The sequence below is a fragment of the Bubalus kerabau genome, chromosome 15 (genome assembly GCF_029407905.1).
Source record: "Bubalus kerabau isolate K-KA32 ecotype Philippines breed swamp buffalo chromosome 15, PCC_UOA_SB_1v2, whole genome shotgun sequence".
Taxonomy (NCBI): Eukaryota; Metazoa; Chordata; class Mammalia; order Artiodactyla; family Bovidae; genus Bubalus; species Bubalus kerabau.
Genome location: NC_073638.1, coordinates 62,459,961 through 62,479,567, shown reverse-complemented (window position 1 = coordinate 62,479,567; position 19,607 = coordinate 62,459,961). Strand labels below are relative to the sequence as shown.

The following is a 19,607-nucleotide window of genomic DNA, read 5'->3' as shown; positions in this document are numbered from 1 at the left end:
TAAACATATCATGCCTCATTAGTTCAGTTATGTCTCATTTGGTGCCACTCATCTTATTCTTATTCAATATAGTAAGTGCTTGCACTTGTTTGTCTTTTAATAACTGTCTGTGATGTGTATGAGACCTTGAGAGGATGAAAGACAAACCAACGATGTCATTATCAATTGATCTCAAAACCATAAAAATCATAAACCAAAAAATAAAAAAATGCTTCTTTCTAAAAGATATTTGGGGCATCAATTAGACAAACCAATTGAATCAAAGATCTTTTTTTTTAAACACCATCATTTAATGTGGATTTCGCTTCAGTTTTTAAAGAACATGGATTATACGATCTGGCCTGTACTGTTAAATTCATAAACTTAAAGCAATATGAACACATAGATACAGACACATATACGCACATCCATTTACACACAGAGGTTAGATTATGGGCAGTAAAAACTGGGGACCTATGGATTTTGTTTGATTTGCACATTATAATAGTATTTGTAATTAGTTATTTGCTTATAGGGAGAAGGCAATGGCACCCCACTCCAGTACTCTTGCCTAGAAAACCCCATGGATGGAGGAACCCGGTGGGCTGCAGTCCATGGGGTCACTAAGAGTTGGACACGGCTGAGTGACTTCACTTTCACTTTTCATTTTCATGAGTTGGAGAAGGAAATGGCAACCCACTCCAGTGTTCTTGCCTGGAGAATCCCAGGGACGGGGGAGCCTGGTGGGCTGCCGTCTATGGGGTCACACAGAGTTGGACACGACTGAAGCGACTTAGCAGCAGCAGCAACAGCATTAGCTTATAGAAATAGGGAGATTTCATGCAAAAAATTACTGGCCTTTATTGAAAAAATCAGAATGGGCAACACTGAACTTTCATCCTCTCATGATACCATTATTCCCCCTCTGGATGGCACATATACCCTCCAGTTTGCTGTATTCTTCACAATTCCCAGTAGCAGCCCTCACATTAGTTCTAGCCAGCTTCATTTATTTCTGTTACCAGTCTTTAATTATCAGAACCCTTCATATTCCTCACATCTCTGCTTTCCTCTCATATTCTAATTTCATTTTCTTTTAATACTGTCTTGTTCTTCTTTACCTAAATTTGACATTTAAGGCTTAACCTTGCCTACTCTTTCTAACCCATACCCCATTTATTTAACCACCAAATCAGTTCTTCTTTTATAATACTTCAAGTACGTGGTCCTTTCTTTCCTTGGCTGTCATCACTCTAATTCAATGTTTTCCAAAGTCTGGTCCATAAACCACACACATCCAAATTCCCCAGAATTCTTGTGATTGGACTCATTTGTGATACCTAGTAATGTATATTTCTGGGAGTCCAGACCTTAAGAATCAAAATCTCTGAGGATAGGGGCCTGGAGACCTACATTATTAATAAGCACCCATCCCAACATGCCCAGAAATTTTTCACGTTTTCTTATATAATGTGGGTGTAGGTGAAAGGCTAATGTGTGCTGAACCATTACGTACCTTTACGTGCTCCGCCCAGATCATATAGTTCCTTGCTTTAGAACAGAGCATTACCTGACACCTCTTATTCTCAACCATTGATGCTTCTGTCAAAACTCTGAGGCAGTAGGAAAAGTCTTGTTTAACATCCCATTACACTTAATTTAATTCATTTGTCCTATCTCTGTAAGGTTTCTAAATATTAATGAATATGTGATGAGTTAATTTGGGCATGATTAGCTTCATCACATCTTAGTTTTTCTTTCTTACTCAGACTTAGCTAAGAAAATCTGATGTTCCTTAATAAAATTTCCTAATTGTTTGAGAAATAGGTGCCTGAGGTTCCTCATTTTCCACAGTATCTTTTTTTCTTCTCATCCTCTGAATCCTTTTATTTAATTAAGCCCCCTTCTTTCTGTCTCACAGAGGATCATTTTTGGGGATGGAAATTTCTATAATATTCTTATTGACTCTATTTATTCTCTAGACCCTTAATCACGGTTGCCATTGGTTATACACACACGTGCACACACACATACACACTCATTTGCGCACCCCCACAGAACTTTGGGTACTAAAGCAATTAGGTGTCTTAGGAAAGGCTTAACTGCTGAGGTAGCAGTGATGGTAGTAGCATGGGAAAATCCTCACCATGTGCCCAGTCCTTCTGCCAGACTGTGGAAATGATACTTCTGCTTGAGACCTACAGACGTGTTAATGTGGAGAAAAGTTATCAATCTCTAAATTGCATTTTCATTACAGACATAAAGGAGATGATTCTCAGAAGTGGGTGTTTGGAACTGATGGTTGTATTTATTCTAAGGTAAGGACTATACACCAAAGCTTTATTCCAATTTTTTTTTCTTTTTTTTTATATTCTTATAAAATGCACTGTTAGTTATTAAGAGCAAGAAATGCTTTTTTTGAACAAATGATTTCACTCAGTTTCTAGAAATTTAAAATTTAACTCAGTTTGACTTGACACTTTCCTCTGAAGTTTTTCTTGACTTAAAACAAGTTTTCCAAAGCCAAATATAATCTTCTTCAATTCATGGCTGTGATACAACCTAGAATTTGGGGGCATCAATTTCCTTCTATTTTTAAAATACATGTATTACTTTTTTAAATTGACTTATAATTGATGTATAACATTGTGTAAGTTCAAGGTATACAATGCATTAATTTGTTCAATTATATACTGGAATATGATTACCCCATAGCTAACTCCAGACATACAGCACTGTGTAAGTTTAAGGTATAGAGCATACTGATTTGACTTATGTACATCATGAAATGATTACTGCAATAAGTTTAGTAAACATCCATCATCTCATACAGATAAAAAATAAAAGAAAAAAAAACTTTTCCTTGTGATGAGAAATTTTAGGATCCATACTGTTAGCAAGTGGTATATAGAACAAGCAGTAGCATTAAGTATATTCATCATGAAGTGAAAGTGAAAGTTGCTCAGTCATGTTTGACTCTTTGTGACCCCGTGGACTAAAGTCCATGGAATTCTCCAGGCCAGAACACTGAAATGGGTAGTCATTCCCTTCTCCAGGGGATCTTCCCAACCCAGGGATTGAACCCAGGTCTCCCTCAGTACAGGCAGATTCTTTATCAGCTGAGCCACCAGGGAAGCCCAAGAGTACTGGCATGGGTAGCCTATTCCTTCTCCAGCGAATCTTCCTGACCGAGGAATTGAACCAGGGTCTCCTGAATTGCAGGTGGATTCTATACCAGCTGAGCTACCAGGGAAGGCCTTATTTTGTGCATTAAATCCCTAGTACTTATTTATCTTATAACTGAAAGTTTGTACCTCTCCCCACTCCTCACTTCTGGTAACTGCAAGGCTGATCTTTTATTCTATGAGTTGTTTGTTTTTGAAGTTTAATTGACCACAACAGTATGTTAGTTCCAGATGCATGACATAGTGATTTGATATTTCTATACATTACAAAATGATCACCACAATAAGTCTAGTTACCATCCATCACTATACAAAGATATCATATTATTATTCCTCACACTGTACATTTCATTCCCATAACTTATTTTGTAATTGGAAATTTGTATCTCTTACTCTCCCTCACTTACTTCACTCATCTTCCCCAACCCTCCCCTCTGGCAATCACCTATTCTCTGTATCTATGACTCTGTTTATGCTTTGTTATGCTTCTTCAGGCTTTCCTGGTGGCTCAGATGGTAAAGAATCCGCCTGTAATGAGCGAGACCTGGGTTCGATCCCTGGGTTGAGAAGATCCCCTAGAGGAGGTCATGGCTACCCATTCCAGTCTTCTTGCCTAGAGAATCCCCATGGGCAGAGGAGCCTGGCTGGCTACAGTCCATGGGGTCAAGAAGAGTTAGACATGACTGAACAAATAAGCACACACACACACACACACACACATGCTTGTTCACTGGTTTTGTTTTATAGATAACACATATTAGTGAAAATACGTGATATTTGTCTTTCTCTGTCTAAATTGTTTCACTTAGCATAATAGCCTCAAGGTTCATCCATGTTGTCACAAATGGCAGCATTTCCTTCTTTTTTATGGCTGAGTAATATTCCATTGCATACATATACATATATATGTATATGAATAAATATATATGCCAGGAAAAACAAAATATTGTGTTAGAAGGTGGGAGAGTGGACATAGCTGAAGAATGTTCGGGACTGAAAGGGGCCATGAGCACTTAGGTGTGTTGCTGTCCCCTTTCTTGACCTGGTTGTTTGGCTAAACAGGTATTCACTATGCGCAAATGGATTGAATGTACACTTAGGGGCTTTGTATTCTTCCGTATGTGTATTGTATTTATAATTACAATGCTGTACACCTGAAGTTAATGTAATATTGTAAGTCAACTATGCTTCAATTTTAAAAAGTTTACTTTAGTAAAATGAGATTTGCCTTGAGTCCTCAAGATTTCCTTCCTGGTTCTGTGATTCCAAGTCTAAATAGAATGTTAATCATCAAGATTTAAGAGAGGCAAAATTAAATCACATGGTATCTGTTAGTGTTTGCCTCAGAATCACACCATCAGGATTTCAGAAATGCCAAGAATCAAACTGAAAATACATGGTATATTATTTTTACAGTGGTACTATAAAAAGTACCATCAACTGGGTGGCTTAAAATAGCATAAATTTTTTTTTCTCACAGTTCTGGAGGCTATAAGTCTGAAATCAAGCTGTTTGGCAACCTCGTGCTCCATCTAAATCCTCTAGGGAAAGATCCTTCCTTGTCTCTTCCATCTTTGGGTAGTTCCAGACATTTCTTGACTTGTGGCAGTTTAACTCTAGTATCTGCCTCCATCTCTACATGGCCATCTCCCTCCACGTCTGAGTCTTCACATGGCATTGAATTCTGTGTGTGTCCGTATTCAAATTTCTCTTTTCTAATAAAGACACGAGTCATTTTAGATTAGCACCCATACCAATGACCTGATATTAATTTGATTACATGTGTCGTAGTTACAGGTACCAAGGGTTAGGACTTCAACACACTTTCATAGTTTTTGCAAGAGACATAATTCAACCTATAACACACAGCATGGTAGTTATCAGTTTATTCCCTCACAGTGCCAAATCCACAATTTATTGCCTGGCACCTGCCTTGGGCAGCTTCACAGCAGAGTGTTACCAGTGGGCACCTTCTTGTGAATGGTTTCCTTGAGCATATTCCTTGTGAGTGGCTTTTTAGTGAGGTGTTAACAATTAGGTACCTCCCTATAGATGGCTTCCTCTGGAACTCCAAAAGCATATTAACAGTGAATCCTGCCGTGCACTGCCTCAGTGGCGACTTCAACATCTAGTGAGTTACAACTGTGCCCCCAGTGTGGTCTGGATCTCAGCCTTGAGTCAGGTATCTGCCTTGGGCATTCTGTCTAAGGCCTAGGAGTACTGGGCTCGCTATCTCTGCTATTCATATATTCTTTAGTGTTCTCTTGAACTTCTTAGCTTTCATCACTTCATGGCAAATAGAAGCGGAAAAAGGGGAACAGTGACAGATTTTATTTTCTTGGGCTCCAAAATCACTGCAAACAGTGACTGCAGCCGTGAAATTCAAAGGCGCTTGCACCTTGGAAGAAAAGCTATGAGAAACCTAGATAGTGTACTAAAAAGCAGAGACATCACTTTGCTGACAAAGGTCCATATAGTCAAAACTATGGTTTCTCCAGTAGTCATGTACGAATGTGAGAGTTTGACAATAAAGAAGGCTGAGCACCAAAGAAATGATAACTTTGAATTGTGGTGTTGGGGAAGACTCTTGAGAGTCCTTTGGATTGCAAAAAGATCAAACCAATCAATCCTAAAGGAAACCAACCCTGAATATTGCATTGGAAGGAGTGATGTTGAAGCTGAAGCTCCAATACTTTGGCCACCTGATGCAAAGAAATAACTTGTTGGAGAAGGTCCTAATGCTGGGAAAGACTGATGGCAGGAGGAGAAGGGGACGGCAGAGGATGAGATGCTTAGATAGCATCACCAACTTAATAGACATGAATTTGAGCAAACTCTGGGAGATAGTGTAGGACAGGGGAGCCTGACATGCTGCAGTCCATGGAGTCTCAAAGGGTCAGAGAGGACGTAGTGACTGAACAACACAACAAATTTCCTGTCACTCTAGTCCTCTGTCACTAATAGCTTATATTAAATGTTCCTGTTCAAAATACTATGTGCTTTATGTCTCTGTGTGGACCCTGACTAATAAACACAGTACCTTTCTTTCTCTGGTGTTCTAGAAATTGACCTGCTATTCTGTTGCAACTTGCATCACTTTAGCAGTTTGAAGTGTTTTGTGGAATTTAAGTTGAAAAATTACCATAACAACATTTCCCTGACTGCTTATTTGTTGTTGGCACACTAGGTAAAATTTCAACCACATTCTCTAATTCAGCCAGGACTATAGAGTTTCAGTTTTGTTCCTAAGCAGGAATTTTGACATAGTCATCAAATGTCAAAGCATTTTAGTAAATACTACCTTTAACTTCATTCTCAGATGCATCCCAGCTGACTTCTTATCTTGTTTCTGACTGCATTATATTACTCACTCAGAATGAGGTTCTAGGTTATTAGAAAGGAAGTCACAGAAGACCAAAGCTTGTATGTCTTTGTTTAAAAAAAAAAAAAAAAAAAAGTGGAATTTTGAGACTTTACCAAAATATCCCTCCAGCTTCTTGGCCTGTACATGCATATGAGGACCTTGTTCTGATGCGCATCTGAATAGAGCTGACTCCTATCGCCTAGGAACATAGTTCTGTCTCATATAAGTATTGCCCTTCCCAGCAACAGATGGAAAAGTAAGACCAAGGTTTAAATGTATGTTTTTCTGTCTCACATTTCAGGTACTGAAAACATCCACTTCTACTCTGCTGTCCTTTCTACCCCTCCTTTTCTTGCAACTTATAATTTTCTGACTTTTCACAACACTGCTATTGATAGCTAGCAAATAACGCATACTTTTGTGTTTGAAACAAATTATTTTAAAGCAAATTTTGATTCTAAAATTTTTAATGTGCCATTCACAAACGTAGTTGCTTATTTTTTTTAAATTACAGTTATTCTAGATTCATAGAGCAAAACTGTCTATTAATGAGGCATTTCATTCTTTTAGAGTTTTAGAAATTTTGATTAGATCTAAATTTAGTCATATCTAAAACTATATCCATCTAGTTAATCTAAAATGGAGGATAATTTGATAATTATCTGCAGCTGGATCATAAATGGAACTCTTGCCATTCATTAAGACAGAATTACTGCATCAGGATATTAATAACTAATCTTGGCTCCAGCACTTCTTTGCAGTGTGGCCTTAGGCAAGTCATTTAAACCTTTCGGAGCTTCAGAGTATTTGTCTGCAAAATACAGGTATTAATACTAGTATTGTGAGTATTTGGCATAGATTCTGGCCTATGGATAGACACTGGCATATCAATTCTGGCTAAATGATCATTTGTAACTATTAGTGATAGTAATACTGAACAAATTTAAATACAGTATTGCATTTTGTTATGTTGTGCTAACCTGGATAATTTTTTCTTTTCATTATTTTTAAAGTTAACCATCTTTCTATTCATTTGCAAAAAGATAAATTACTTTTTTATACAAGTCACCAGTTTCAGCTAAATTAAAGATTTCAACTTAAACATGGAACCATAAAACATTTAGAAGAAAGCATGCATTAAAACATCTAACCCAGAGTAGTGGTGAATAGGCATCTTTATGTACATGCAAAAAAGGATAGAATCCATAAAGGAAAAGACTAATAGCTTTGACTACATAAAAAATTTAAAACCTTCTAAATCTAAAATGCATTAGCAAAAGTGAACAGGGAAATATGACAAATAGGGAAAAGTCTTCACAATATAAATATTAGAGAATGAGATAATACATTTAATATATAATAAACTTGATATATCACTGTTCAGTCTCTAAGTCATGTCTGACACTTTGTGACCCCATGGACTGCAGCACAACAGGCTTCTCTGTCCTTCACCATCTCCAAGAGTTTGCCCAAATTCATGTCCATTGAATTAGAGATGCCATCTATTGCCCTCAGTCTTTCCCAGAATTGGAGTCTTTTCCCATGAGTTGGCTCTTCATAAACAGGTGGCTGAGCTTCAGCTTCAGCATCAGTCCTTCCAATGAATATTTAGGGTTGGTTTCCTTTAGGACTGATTGGTTTGATCTCCTTGTAGTCCAAGGAACTCTCGATTCTTCTCTAGCACCATTATTTGAAAGCATCAATTTTTTGGTGCTCAGCCTTCTTTCAGGTCCAACTCTCACATCTGTACATGACTACTGGAAAAACCATAGCCTTCACTATATGGGCCTTTACAGGCAAAGTGATGTCTCTGCTTTTTAATACGATGTCGAGGTTTGTCATAGCTTTCCTTCTAAGAACCAGAATCTTTTAATCTCATGGCTGTAGTTACTGTCTGTGGTGATTTTGGAGCCCAAGAAAACAAAATCTGTCACTATTTCCACTTTTCCCACTTCTATTTGCCATGAGGTGATATTACAATAGGAAAGGGTAAGTACTTCAATAGAAAAATAAGCAAAGGACATGAAAAGGAAGTATATGACAAAAGAAAAATTAAGAATCAAGCAAAATAAAGATCAGTTTCACTAGGAATTAAATAAATGTAAGCAATGAGATAGTATTTTTTCCCTATTAATTAATGAGGAGACATAAAGCTAGGAGTAGCCAATGTTGATAAAGATGTGAGAAGACAAGCATACACATTCCTTTTTTTGTATTTGGGTTTTTTAAATTTTATTTTATTGGTATTATCTATTGCTGTGTAACAAATTACCCCCAAACATAGTAATTTAAAGCAACAAACATTTATTATCTCCCAGTTTCTGTGGGGTAATCTGGGAATTGTTTAATTGGGTAGTTCTAACTCAGAGTCTCTCTCATGAAGCTTAAGTCAAGGTGTCAATGGAGGTTGCAATCATCTGAGGGTTGACTAGGCTGGAAAATCTGCCTCTTGGCACACTTACATTTGTCCAGAGGCTTCAGTTCCTTGGCACGTGGGCTTCTCTGTAGTGCTGTTCAAGCATTAGCTAGTGATCCCAGAGAGGAAGAGAGCAAAATGGAAGCTGTGCTGTTTGTCATAATCTAATCTCAGACGTAACCTAACACCACTTCTGCCATCTTCTTTGGTCACATAGACTTATTCTGATACAATGTGGGAGGGGACTACACAAGGGTCTGAATATTAGGAGGCAGGGAACATGGGGGGCCGTGTAGGAGACCAGTACATTATTTCTAAGGAACTATTTGGCAATATTTATCAAAATCTGTAAAAGAGTACATGTTCTTTGGGCTTAGTAATTCCACTTACAGTTATTTAATCCAGGGAATCAATCAGGAGGAGAAGGGGATGACAGAGGACAAGGTGATTGGATGGCTTCACCAACTCAATGGACATGAGCCTGGAGCAATCTCCAGGAGTTGGTGAAGGAGAGGGAAGCCTGGCGTGCTGCGGTCCATGGCGTTGCAGAGTTGAACAAAACTGAGTTACTGAACAACAACAAACCACTGCTATGTTAGTTAGACACATCATGGCTCTACCTTTTGGGCCTTTCTTTACCCACTTCATTGGATATATAAGTTTTTCCATGTTCCAGATACATCTTTTCAATAAGAGGGAAATATATCTCAGAAGTAAGCTTACATAAAACGTTTTTACCTCTATTAGAGGATGTGAAACATGCAACTACCATCACGATACAAGAGGTTGAAACATGTAATATCATGTCCCACTACTCATGTTTCTCTCATATTGATAATATTGTGCTCTTTGTTGCTGAATTTTGGCTTTGGTGCTTTACTATAGGACGGATGTAAAATAATGTATTTCCCTGTTTCTGTCATATTTACTTCAGTTGAATTGTCTTGGACATTTCTAAGAGAGCAAGAACTGAAACAAAACCAAATAATATAATGAAATAAATATGACACAGCTTCAGGATAAAATGAGAATCCTATTTTTTTTTTTTTTTAGATAAAAAAGGGGACTACACAAGGGTCTGAATATTAGGAGGCAGGGAACATGGGGGGCCATGTAGGAGACCAGTACATTATTTCTAAGGAACTATTTGGCAATATGTATCAAAATCGGTAAAAGAATACATGTTCTTTGGATTTAGTAATTCCACTTACAGCAAACGGAGTTTGTGCAACTCCGTACAAATGGAGTTTGTAATGATTTTGTGTTAGCTTAGTGATTCAAAGGACTTTCCAGGTGGCACCAATGGCAAAAGAAGCTGCCTGCCAGTGCGGGAGACCTAAGCGAATCCACTTCAGTCCCTGGGTCTGGAAGATCCCCCGGAGAGGTGCATGGCAACCCACTTCAGTATTCTTGCCTGGAGGATGCTATGGTCAAAGGAGCCTTGGCAGGCTGTGGTCCATGGGGTCGCAAAGAGTTGGACATGACTGAAATGATTTAGCACAATGATTCAAAAATTTTTTCCAAGAGTATCTTGTTAGTGTACACCACAAAGACACTATTTTAAATTGGGCCTTTTAAAATGTATTTTTTAATAAAAGCATAAATGCACATGATAACAATTAATATTTGAAAAAATATGCTAATGAGAAACAGTCTCTTCCTCTCAAATGCATATTTAACATTTTGATAGTCATTTCTTAATTTAATAAAAATTTCTATTTACTATATTTTTAATTCATATTGTTTTTACCTTTCTTCCTTTTTCTGAAAACCTCCCTCTTTTTTTATCTGCTTATTCTTGAGATATACTCTGTATTTCTATTTTTAACTGAATCTCTTTCATTAAAAATAGCTTTATTGAAATATAATTAACATACCACAGAATTGAAGTGTGCTGTTCAGTATTTTTCAGTATATACATAGGGTTTTGGTTTCATTACCACAACCTAATTTAGAGCATTCATATTTAGTTAGAGATTTTGTAACAAAGTTATTTAATATTGCTTTTTCTAGAATAATATAAGGACCTTAGTACTCTTTAATTATCCAGTGAATGCTTCCTCATACTCTTTGTTAAAACTTGAGTTCCACAGTTTAAAAAAGAAGTTTATGTAATACTTTAGGCAGCATATCTAAGCTTTATGAAGTAGTCAACAAGCTGGAGGAACGAGTTGCTTTACCCTCCCTATTTTGGCTTCCTTGTCTTTATAACGGGAACAATAGTCACACCTTTCAAAGGGTTGTTTCAAGGATTAAAATGTAAATATGTTATTATGTGGGAAATTACTCTGATGTACTGGAAGACTTCAAGTATGTGCCTTGATAGGCTATCCTCGAGTTCATGGAACAGAAAATGTGCAGATTACAGTTTATTTAATCCATTTAAAACACCAAGTACAATGTATGGAGAAAGAGATGGGCTAGGTTAATATGCATAAAGTACAGGTGGGTTGAAGGGCCACATTACCTGAATCTCTGATATAGATGCATCCTCTCTCAGTGTGGCATCACCCTTCCCTGCTGTTGATGTGTTCCCAGGACCAGAGTTGAAATTGGGCCTAACAGATGAAATGTAGGTGAGACACTGACACACACTTGATCTGGGAGACAGCTGGTGGCAGGTACACTTGGTCAATAGCTGTGCTCCCCAGGTGGCCTATGGGCAGCTGTGGATTTTATCCAGCAGAGGATCCAAAATGAGAGTCAGCAATGGGTGGTCAGTTAAAGATCTCAGGATTGTGTGTCTCATGCTTAATTTACATCTGCTGCTGCTGCTGCTGCTGCTAAGTCGCTTCAGTTGTGTCCGACTCTGTGCAACCCCATAGACGGCAGCCCACCAGGCTCCCCCGTCCCTGGGATTCTCCAGGCAAGAACACTAGAGTGGGTTGCCATTTCCTTCTCCAATGCATGAAAGTGAAAAGTGAAAGTGAAGTCGCTCAGTCGTGTCCGACTCTTCACAACCCCATGGAGGGCAGCCTACCAGGCTCCTCTGTCCATGGGATTTTCCAGGCAAGAGTACTGGAATGGGGTGCCATTGCCTTCTCCGATCTATGTTCATAAACATGCTCTAATTACTTTCTGCCTGACACCTCTCAGGTTACTAATTTACTTATCTATGCTTCCTGTGGCTAATGAAGCTCATCCATCCTATTTGTTTTGGTGTCTTCCAGAGCAGAATTGAATACTCCCCCCAAATAGAGCAACTGCAAATTACATGTACATAATGCATTTACCTTTTATGTAGAAATAACTCAATAAATGTTAGCCAATATTGTCAATATATAGGATGGCTTTAGTATTTAGCAACCGAGTCAAACTTGATCAGATCAAACAACAAATTAGAAATCTTCGTATGCAAGTTATTTGTCTTGATTTTGATCTGAAATTGACAATAAAGTACAAAACTTATTAGCCAGATTTTTTTCGTATTAATCTAATTTATCCTCCCGTCATTCCAGTTGTATAGATTTTTGGCTGTTGCTTACAAGGCTGGTAGTACTGTTTTGTTTTGTTTTTTTTTCCCTTCCCTACAGGCTTATCCTCAGTTTGTTCTGACCTACCTAGAGGAGCTAAATGTGCAAGTAGATGTGACCCAGACAGAGTATCACCTTCACCATGGTGCCTGGACCACAGATCATCAGGAGCATGGCAGCAGCTTAGCAGAAGAGGTCAGTGTAGTGAGCCAGAGGCAAGACAGAGCTAGATCTCTGAAAGATATTTTGAAAAGAGGAAAAATGTTTGGGTTGTTTTCAAGAGGAAAGAATGAATTCACAAATTAGTGTTATTGATATTTAAAATCATATCCATACATAAACATCTATTTATATACTCATATTTATGTAAACACCTATGTGTATATTTATATAAGCATTCTTTTGGTTAAATAAATGGTGACACACCAGCTTTTCTTAGGACTGCCTTCTTTTGTTCTCACCACACACCAAAGGTTTATGTGCTGGATGAAGAAGGCTGAAGGAACCATGAAATGTGCACTGTTAAATTTTTTGGCATATATAGTTTAGACATTTCCACTCAGTGAAAATTAGCTACATAATTCCTATATTTCATTTATTAGGTTCTGCAAAAAAGTGCCAGTATCCCTGATTTGAAGCAGCTGCCAAAGCCTTCAGACACCCACTTAATGCCAGAAGGTTCTCTTGGGGAGACAGGGCAGCTGACAGTGGCCCTGGTGAAGAAACTGGAAGAGAAACATCCTAAGGCTTCTGCTCAGAGGTAGGGCACTGACAGAATGGAGCTTTATTGCTCAATGACATTCGATGTTTTCCTTCAGTTTCATGTAAGATTGATTTCTTGAAGATTATTGAAATATCTCAAAAGCCCTTTGGCTCTTAAGCATGTTGTTTTCAGGTCACATTTGATAAAGAGAGGAGACATTTATGTGTATTTCATTGAAGACTGATATATGATATTGTCTATTAATATAAGTATACTTAGAAGGGTTACTGTCCTGGGATCTCATGGAAATATTCTGAAATAACATAATTAGTATAAGGCAGTACAGAGCATATATACCCAATTGTGAAAATATCAAAAGGTCTTAAAGAAGGGCACACTCATAGACAATCCTTTCTATGTTCCACAAGAAGAATATTGGGTTAGACCTAGGTCTAAGTGCATGACAGATGGTCTTAAGTAGTGATAATTTAACAAATTGATATAATTCCATCACTAGAATAAAACTAACATCAATTATTTTGCTAACTGATTGACAATCACCCTTGATTGGAAAATGGATACTATTTCTTTGGTCTTCTTCATTTAACTGGAAAACTAAGGTTTATTATTATTATTTTTCTAGGGTTTGGTGTTGTCAAGCACAAAATGACTTTATAAACTGCAATTTCAATAGACACTTGTTTGAAATTAACTATTGATTGAAGTACTCTTAAAGGAGTAATATAGTTCTTATACTCAGTAAAGTTCAAGATAATACCTGTTTAAATATTCTAATGGTATATAGAAATGTCTATTGCATGAAAAAAGATTTTCTTTTTTACAAAGTTTTTACATCTTTATTGAGACATAGTTGGCACATATTAATAACACTGTGTAAGTTTAAAGTGTGCAATGTAACTTTATTTCAATTAAAAGCTATCTTATATTCTTAAATTATGTATTCCTGCTTCAGTGTTCAATAGGAGGGAAATATTTTTTTCTTGATAAAAATTGCCCCTTCAATTTATTGTCTCTCTAAAGTATTTATCCCTCAAATCCTTTGATTTTGTTGTTTCAAGTAAGATAGGATGCAAACGAAATAATAAGCTTAGTATCCTACTGTTTTATAGTATGGGGGTGTCCTGAATCTGTATGAAAACCTGTGTTCCAGGACCTCCTCCCCCAGTGTTTGCTTTCCACTTGTACATAAGGTTCTCAACTCTCTGATGCTCCCCGACACAATCACAAGGCTTCAGCTACACATCCAGGCCACTTTCTATCTGGGTCACCAGGACATAAGTCCCTTAGGAACAGTCTTTGAAGTTTTCATGTAAAACACCGGAGCGCTGAGGAATTAAAATGCTGTTCTATGAGGTCGTCATCAGTCTGTTTCTGTAGGTTCACTCAGCAGCCATTTTTACTCTACTCTTCTTGAGATAGTGCTGGGGGTTCGTCATTATCCTGGGTTCTATTCCAGGAGGCACAGTTTCCTCCTGCCCTCAGATTTCCAAAACCTATATGGGGTTTTTGTGTTTGTCTCATGCTGGCCCTCATGGGTCACTGTGCAGGAACCAAAGTGCTAATTCATCTACTTCCCTATAGCTTCTTCAACCTGGATTTTTTTTTTGAGGGCTTGGGGTTTTGGATAGTTTGGGGTTTTTTTTTTTTATGTTTTCTGTTGTATCTTCCTTGAAGCACTGTAGTCTGATTATGAAACTTAGGAGAAAAGAATACAGTACTGTATTAGGCAATGTGAGACAAATAAACAATGAAGCTGTTAATCACAGTTAATTTACCACAGTACTTGTTTGAGTTGTTAGAACGAAATGAGATGACTTTAAATTTCAGGAATGTAGTAAGTACTCAATAGGTAGAGTTGTGAAAATGTTCTGAAAACAAATAGGGGTAGAAAAGAATTTTTAATGGAATTTGTATTTAGATGTGTGATTTTTTAGTCAATAGAAATTGGTAAATATATTTTGGATTTTATTTAATAAGAAATTTCTTAGGGCCATTTTCTTAGAGAGGGTTCCTCAGGGTTTGTGTCTCAGGATACAGCGACTTTTCCAGCCTTCTTCTTTTTTTTTTTTTTTTAAGCCACAGGATTTATGTGTATTCTTTTCTCCACCCCCACAATTTACCACAATAGGTGTAATTTCTGTTTCTCTCCTCTTTCTGTTCCTTAACAAAGTTATCTTGAATAAACAGTTAGTACTTAGAGCAATTACTTTCCTCCCATTTTGCAAGGAGTTGTTGGGCAAAATTAGAACATGGTATTGAACTTGGCCTATTGACTGCTTTGAATCTTAGGTTGTCTTGTTAGGTTTGCATATTTTCCAAATATAAGAGAATCAGTGCATTATATTATCATAGCTTTAAAAAAGGCATCACATTGTTTTTCTCTTATTAATGATTTTATGAAATAATATCGCTGCAAAAAATAAAGAAATAATGTGCATGATACAAGTTGTGGAAATTGGGAAAAAAATAGAATACTAGGGAAAACATTAAATAGAAAATAGTCTGAAAGAAGCATATATAATTGAAAAGAATAAAATGATATAAATGTGTGAACTTCCTTAGAAGTAGCCAAGGAAGGAGAGAATCAGAAGTAGCCAAATTTGGGGAAAGACACAGAAGTAGGTAGTTATTGCAGGTAATATATGAAAAGGGAAGATAGCATTTGATAATTAATAACATATACTGACTTTGCTTAAGTGCTTTGTGTGCCATATTTTCCAGTAACCTATGAGGTATTGTTACCAAACCAAACTTGGGTCCACTTGCCTAGATGCAGTAAAGCCCACCTGCTGTCACTGGGTTGTGGCAAAGCAAGAAAGAAAGAAAAGAAAGAAAGTGAAGTCACTCAGTCGTGTCCGACTCTTTGTGACCCCAAGGACTGTAGCCTACCAGGCTCCTCCATCTATGGGATTTTCCAGGCGAGAATACTGGAGTGGGTTGCCATTTCCTTCTCCAGGAGATCTTCCCAACCCAGGGACTGAACCCGGGTCTCCCGCATTGTAGGCAGACGCTTTGCCGCCTGAGCCACCAGGGAAGTTGTGGCAAAACAAAGTGCAGCATTAATGCAGGGCACCAAGCAAGGAGTCCAGGGCAGCTAATGCTCAAACCCTCTGATAGGTTTCAGGAAAACATTGTTAAAGGCCAGGTGAGGGAGGGGAATTGAAAATATGTGATCAGTTTGCACACAATTCTTTGATTTGGTTGATAGTGAAGTAACAGGGTGGTGTCATATTTTCAATTCTCTGGCTCCGGTAGGTCTGGGAACTACCTCCTCATGGTCATCAGGAAATTAATATCTTCCATTTGGTGGGGGTTTAACATCTACAAAACAAGTCAGGAAATGTGTTCCAGATACTATTATCTAGGTACTTCAGAGAACTGAAACAGAGGATATGGAGGGGAAGGGTCTATCATAGGAAGATCCCATAGGGTCCTGCTCCATTACAGTATGTAAAACAGGGGTATTAATCTCTGTTTTACTGATAAGGAAATCTAGGTATAGAGAGAACAAGTTATTTGGCTGAAGCTTCCAGCTGTTAATGGCATTTTAAGGCAGGTCTATTCATACCTTAAGTGTTCCTCTTAGCCTCTATATTGTTCTGCCTGACCATTCATGTTCTCATCTTAATGATTATTCCACATTTTTAGCCTTTCAAATGGGGCCTATTATTTTGACTGGATATCTTAGAAAGCAATCTTTAAATAGGGTGGAATAGTTTAGAAATACAGTGATAAAAGATATATCAATATATGCAGCTTTCAGTGAAGACTAAATAAAAGGTAGAAAATATTACGGGAGAGTGTAAACCCCTGATTTCTTAGATTTACTGATTTAGAGGCTTGAACTTGAATGGATTTGAGATTTTAAAAATCCTCTTTCTAATATCATAACTATAACTTGTCGTGATTAACCAAGGTATTTCACACCTTTCGTGGTGGTTCGGTTCAGTTTTGTATATACTAAATTTGGTGACATGTAAGAGCTGTCATTTGTTGAATACTTAGCATATGCCAACTGCTATTCTAAGTACTTATTTATTCTTGTAGCAATGTGATAGACTGATCTACTTATTGTATAATAACCTGATGGTGGAGGCACTATTATTATCCATAAATATGTAGCCACTATGGCTCAGAGAGGTTTCAGGATGTTTCCAGTCATACAGCTAGTTAATGGGAGAGATGGGATTTGAATCCATATCCACTTGGATCTATAGACAATGTTCTTAGCCACTGTTTTATTCCTCCTTCCTAGTAACTTTTATTGTATTAATTTCATAACAGAATAGAACGTCATCATATGAGTAGCCATATTGTCATTGTCATTTATGTGTAAAACATAAAATTTTATGTGTATTACATCATAAAAGATTTAATTAAACTATTTCCATTTTGATTGGTATATTATTTTGAATTATAGCCTTAAAAAACTACAACAATCATCACAAACCAGGTCATCTACAGAATCACTTCATTTCATTTACATTTCAAACACTTACAGAAAGCAACTAATTTTTTATCTTTTTTTTTAATGTGAAAAAATTCTTTTTTCCATTGAAGAGAAAGGAAAATCTTCTACTGTGTTATGCCTTTCATGTGAGATTCTTAGTACATAATAGGTTATATTTTTTGTTTGCTTGAAAACATTTTGCTTCCTCTATTAGTGAGATACAGCAATGCAGCTCTCTTCTTACTTGGGTAAAGTAAGTTGTGTGTACATTTAAGTCTAAGTTTAGTCCAAAGTAAAAATAGATGCCATCATCTGGTGTCTTTGAGTATGTGGAATGTGTTGTTTACCTTAGTTTATCCAGTGGAGCCCTTTCCCCTTATTTAAATTGAGTAGGGGGTGGGGAAGGACCAGGACAGCCGACAAAGCACCCTGACCCAGCTTGTCACCCAGTGACCTGTGAGAAGGAAATAATGAACTGTGAGTAGCTGTCTTCTTAACTGCTTCTGACAGGTTGCCTTTGGGCACATCTGTGTTAGTTGCATTGGAAAGGCCTTTGTTCTTTTCCCACTAGTGACTTTGTGGAGCGCTGAGGGGTTTGCTAGCTGCTGTACTCCTAACCAGCCCCTGCCTTCCCAGGGAAGCAAGCAGCTGCCGCAGATCACACTGACATTTCTCTTCATGACTCAACTTGGCATGTACTTCATTCTTCCCAAAGAAAACAGATATTTAAAAGTTCTTTTAAAAAAATTTTTTAATGTACTTTAATGTCTCATGAGCTTTCCTTCTACTAAGAAAGCAAGTAATAAAATACATTTATTGTTTTCATAGTTTTTTTATAGAAAAAGTAAAGAAAATAGATAACCTACCAGATGGGCAGGTGACCTGAAGGAAAGATCAAAACATTAATAGTTGTTAATTATTGATATTGATTTAACAGTTTAAAATTTTTGTATACTGTTTATTTTTAAAATTTTAATGACTGAATATTATATATGCAAAAGGACAAAAATCAGCATATGTTATGAAAAGCATTTTCATGTGAATGCTTTATTAGTAGGAACATTTAGACTAGAATAGGTAAGGATATGCTATATTTGGTGCAGATATTCCACTTCTACTTTTAAGATGTTTCTATCTAATAACTTAAACTTTAAAATATTGTAATATTTACATTTTAAATTAATCTAGTGCATAAAATTATTATAATCATTAGGAGAGGTAATTTGAAAAGAAACAGGTGCTTATGTCCCAGGGTTTCCTGAAGTTATCACTGCTATTTCAATCTTAACAAAGGCAGAACATCCTGAATAATGTGTATTATACCCTATGAGAATTGTTTAAATTAAAATCAAAGCTTCATTTATAAGATGTAATTCCTGAATCAGTTTTAAACTCTTATTTACATTTTTACAATTGCTATAAAATCCATCCTCCTACTGTAATTAAGTCTGGCTGCAATCGGCATGGAAGAAACCCTGAGCATTTGGTACTCAGTTTTTTATACTTACTCTTCCAATAGAATATAAATCCAAACTATTACTGCATTGGTCAATTTTTGTAAGGTTTTTTTCCCCTTGATATTAATAGAATAGAAGAAATGAAGCTTGAAAGAACTGACACGCTTGTTCCCGCATTCAAGTTTTTTCTCTCTTGGTAACAGGTTACAGAGGCACTAGCTGGCAGAACTATTATAATCTTTTGCTTTTCAGAGAAAGGCAGTAATGAGAAATTCTTTAAGCGAAAAAATAATGATCATGTCTCCATAATTATAATTTGTAGAAAAATTAAAAATTGAAAGACATTGATTTTGAGTAGTCAATAGCATACGATTTATTACTTTACCAAATAATTTATGTAGTTTTGCATATAGTTGATGGTAATCTATAACCATCTTATTTGATTAGAACATTCTCATTTTGTTTATCACACATCAACACAATCTTTGTAGAGACAGTGAATGCGCCGATCAGTTTTGATAATAGCAAACTCTGTCTTTTTAAGGAAAGGGGGCTGTTT

At 36.8% G+C, this 19,607-nt stretch overlaps 1 protein-coding gene across 1 annotated transcript in view; it reads left to right on the top strand.

The window, feature by feature from the left end:
• Positions 1-19,607, top strand: part of DCDC1 (doublecortin domain containing 1) — a 477,869-nt gene that overhangs the window by 291,752 nt on the left and 166,510 nt on the right. The window contains exons 17-19 of the mRNA XM_055549196.1: positions 2,237-2,297; positions 12,478-12,612; positions 13,020-13,177. Of these exons, the coding sequence (XP_055405171.1) occupies positions 2,237-2,297; positions 12,478-12,612; positions 13,020-13,177 (354 nt within the window). The remainder of the gene's footprint in view (positions 1-2,236; positions 2,298-12,477; positions 12,613-13,019; positions 13,178-19,607) is intronic.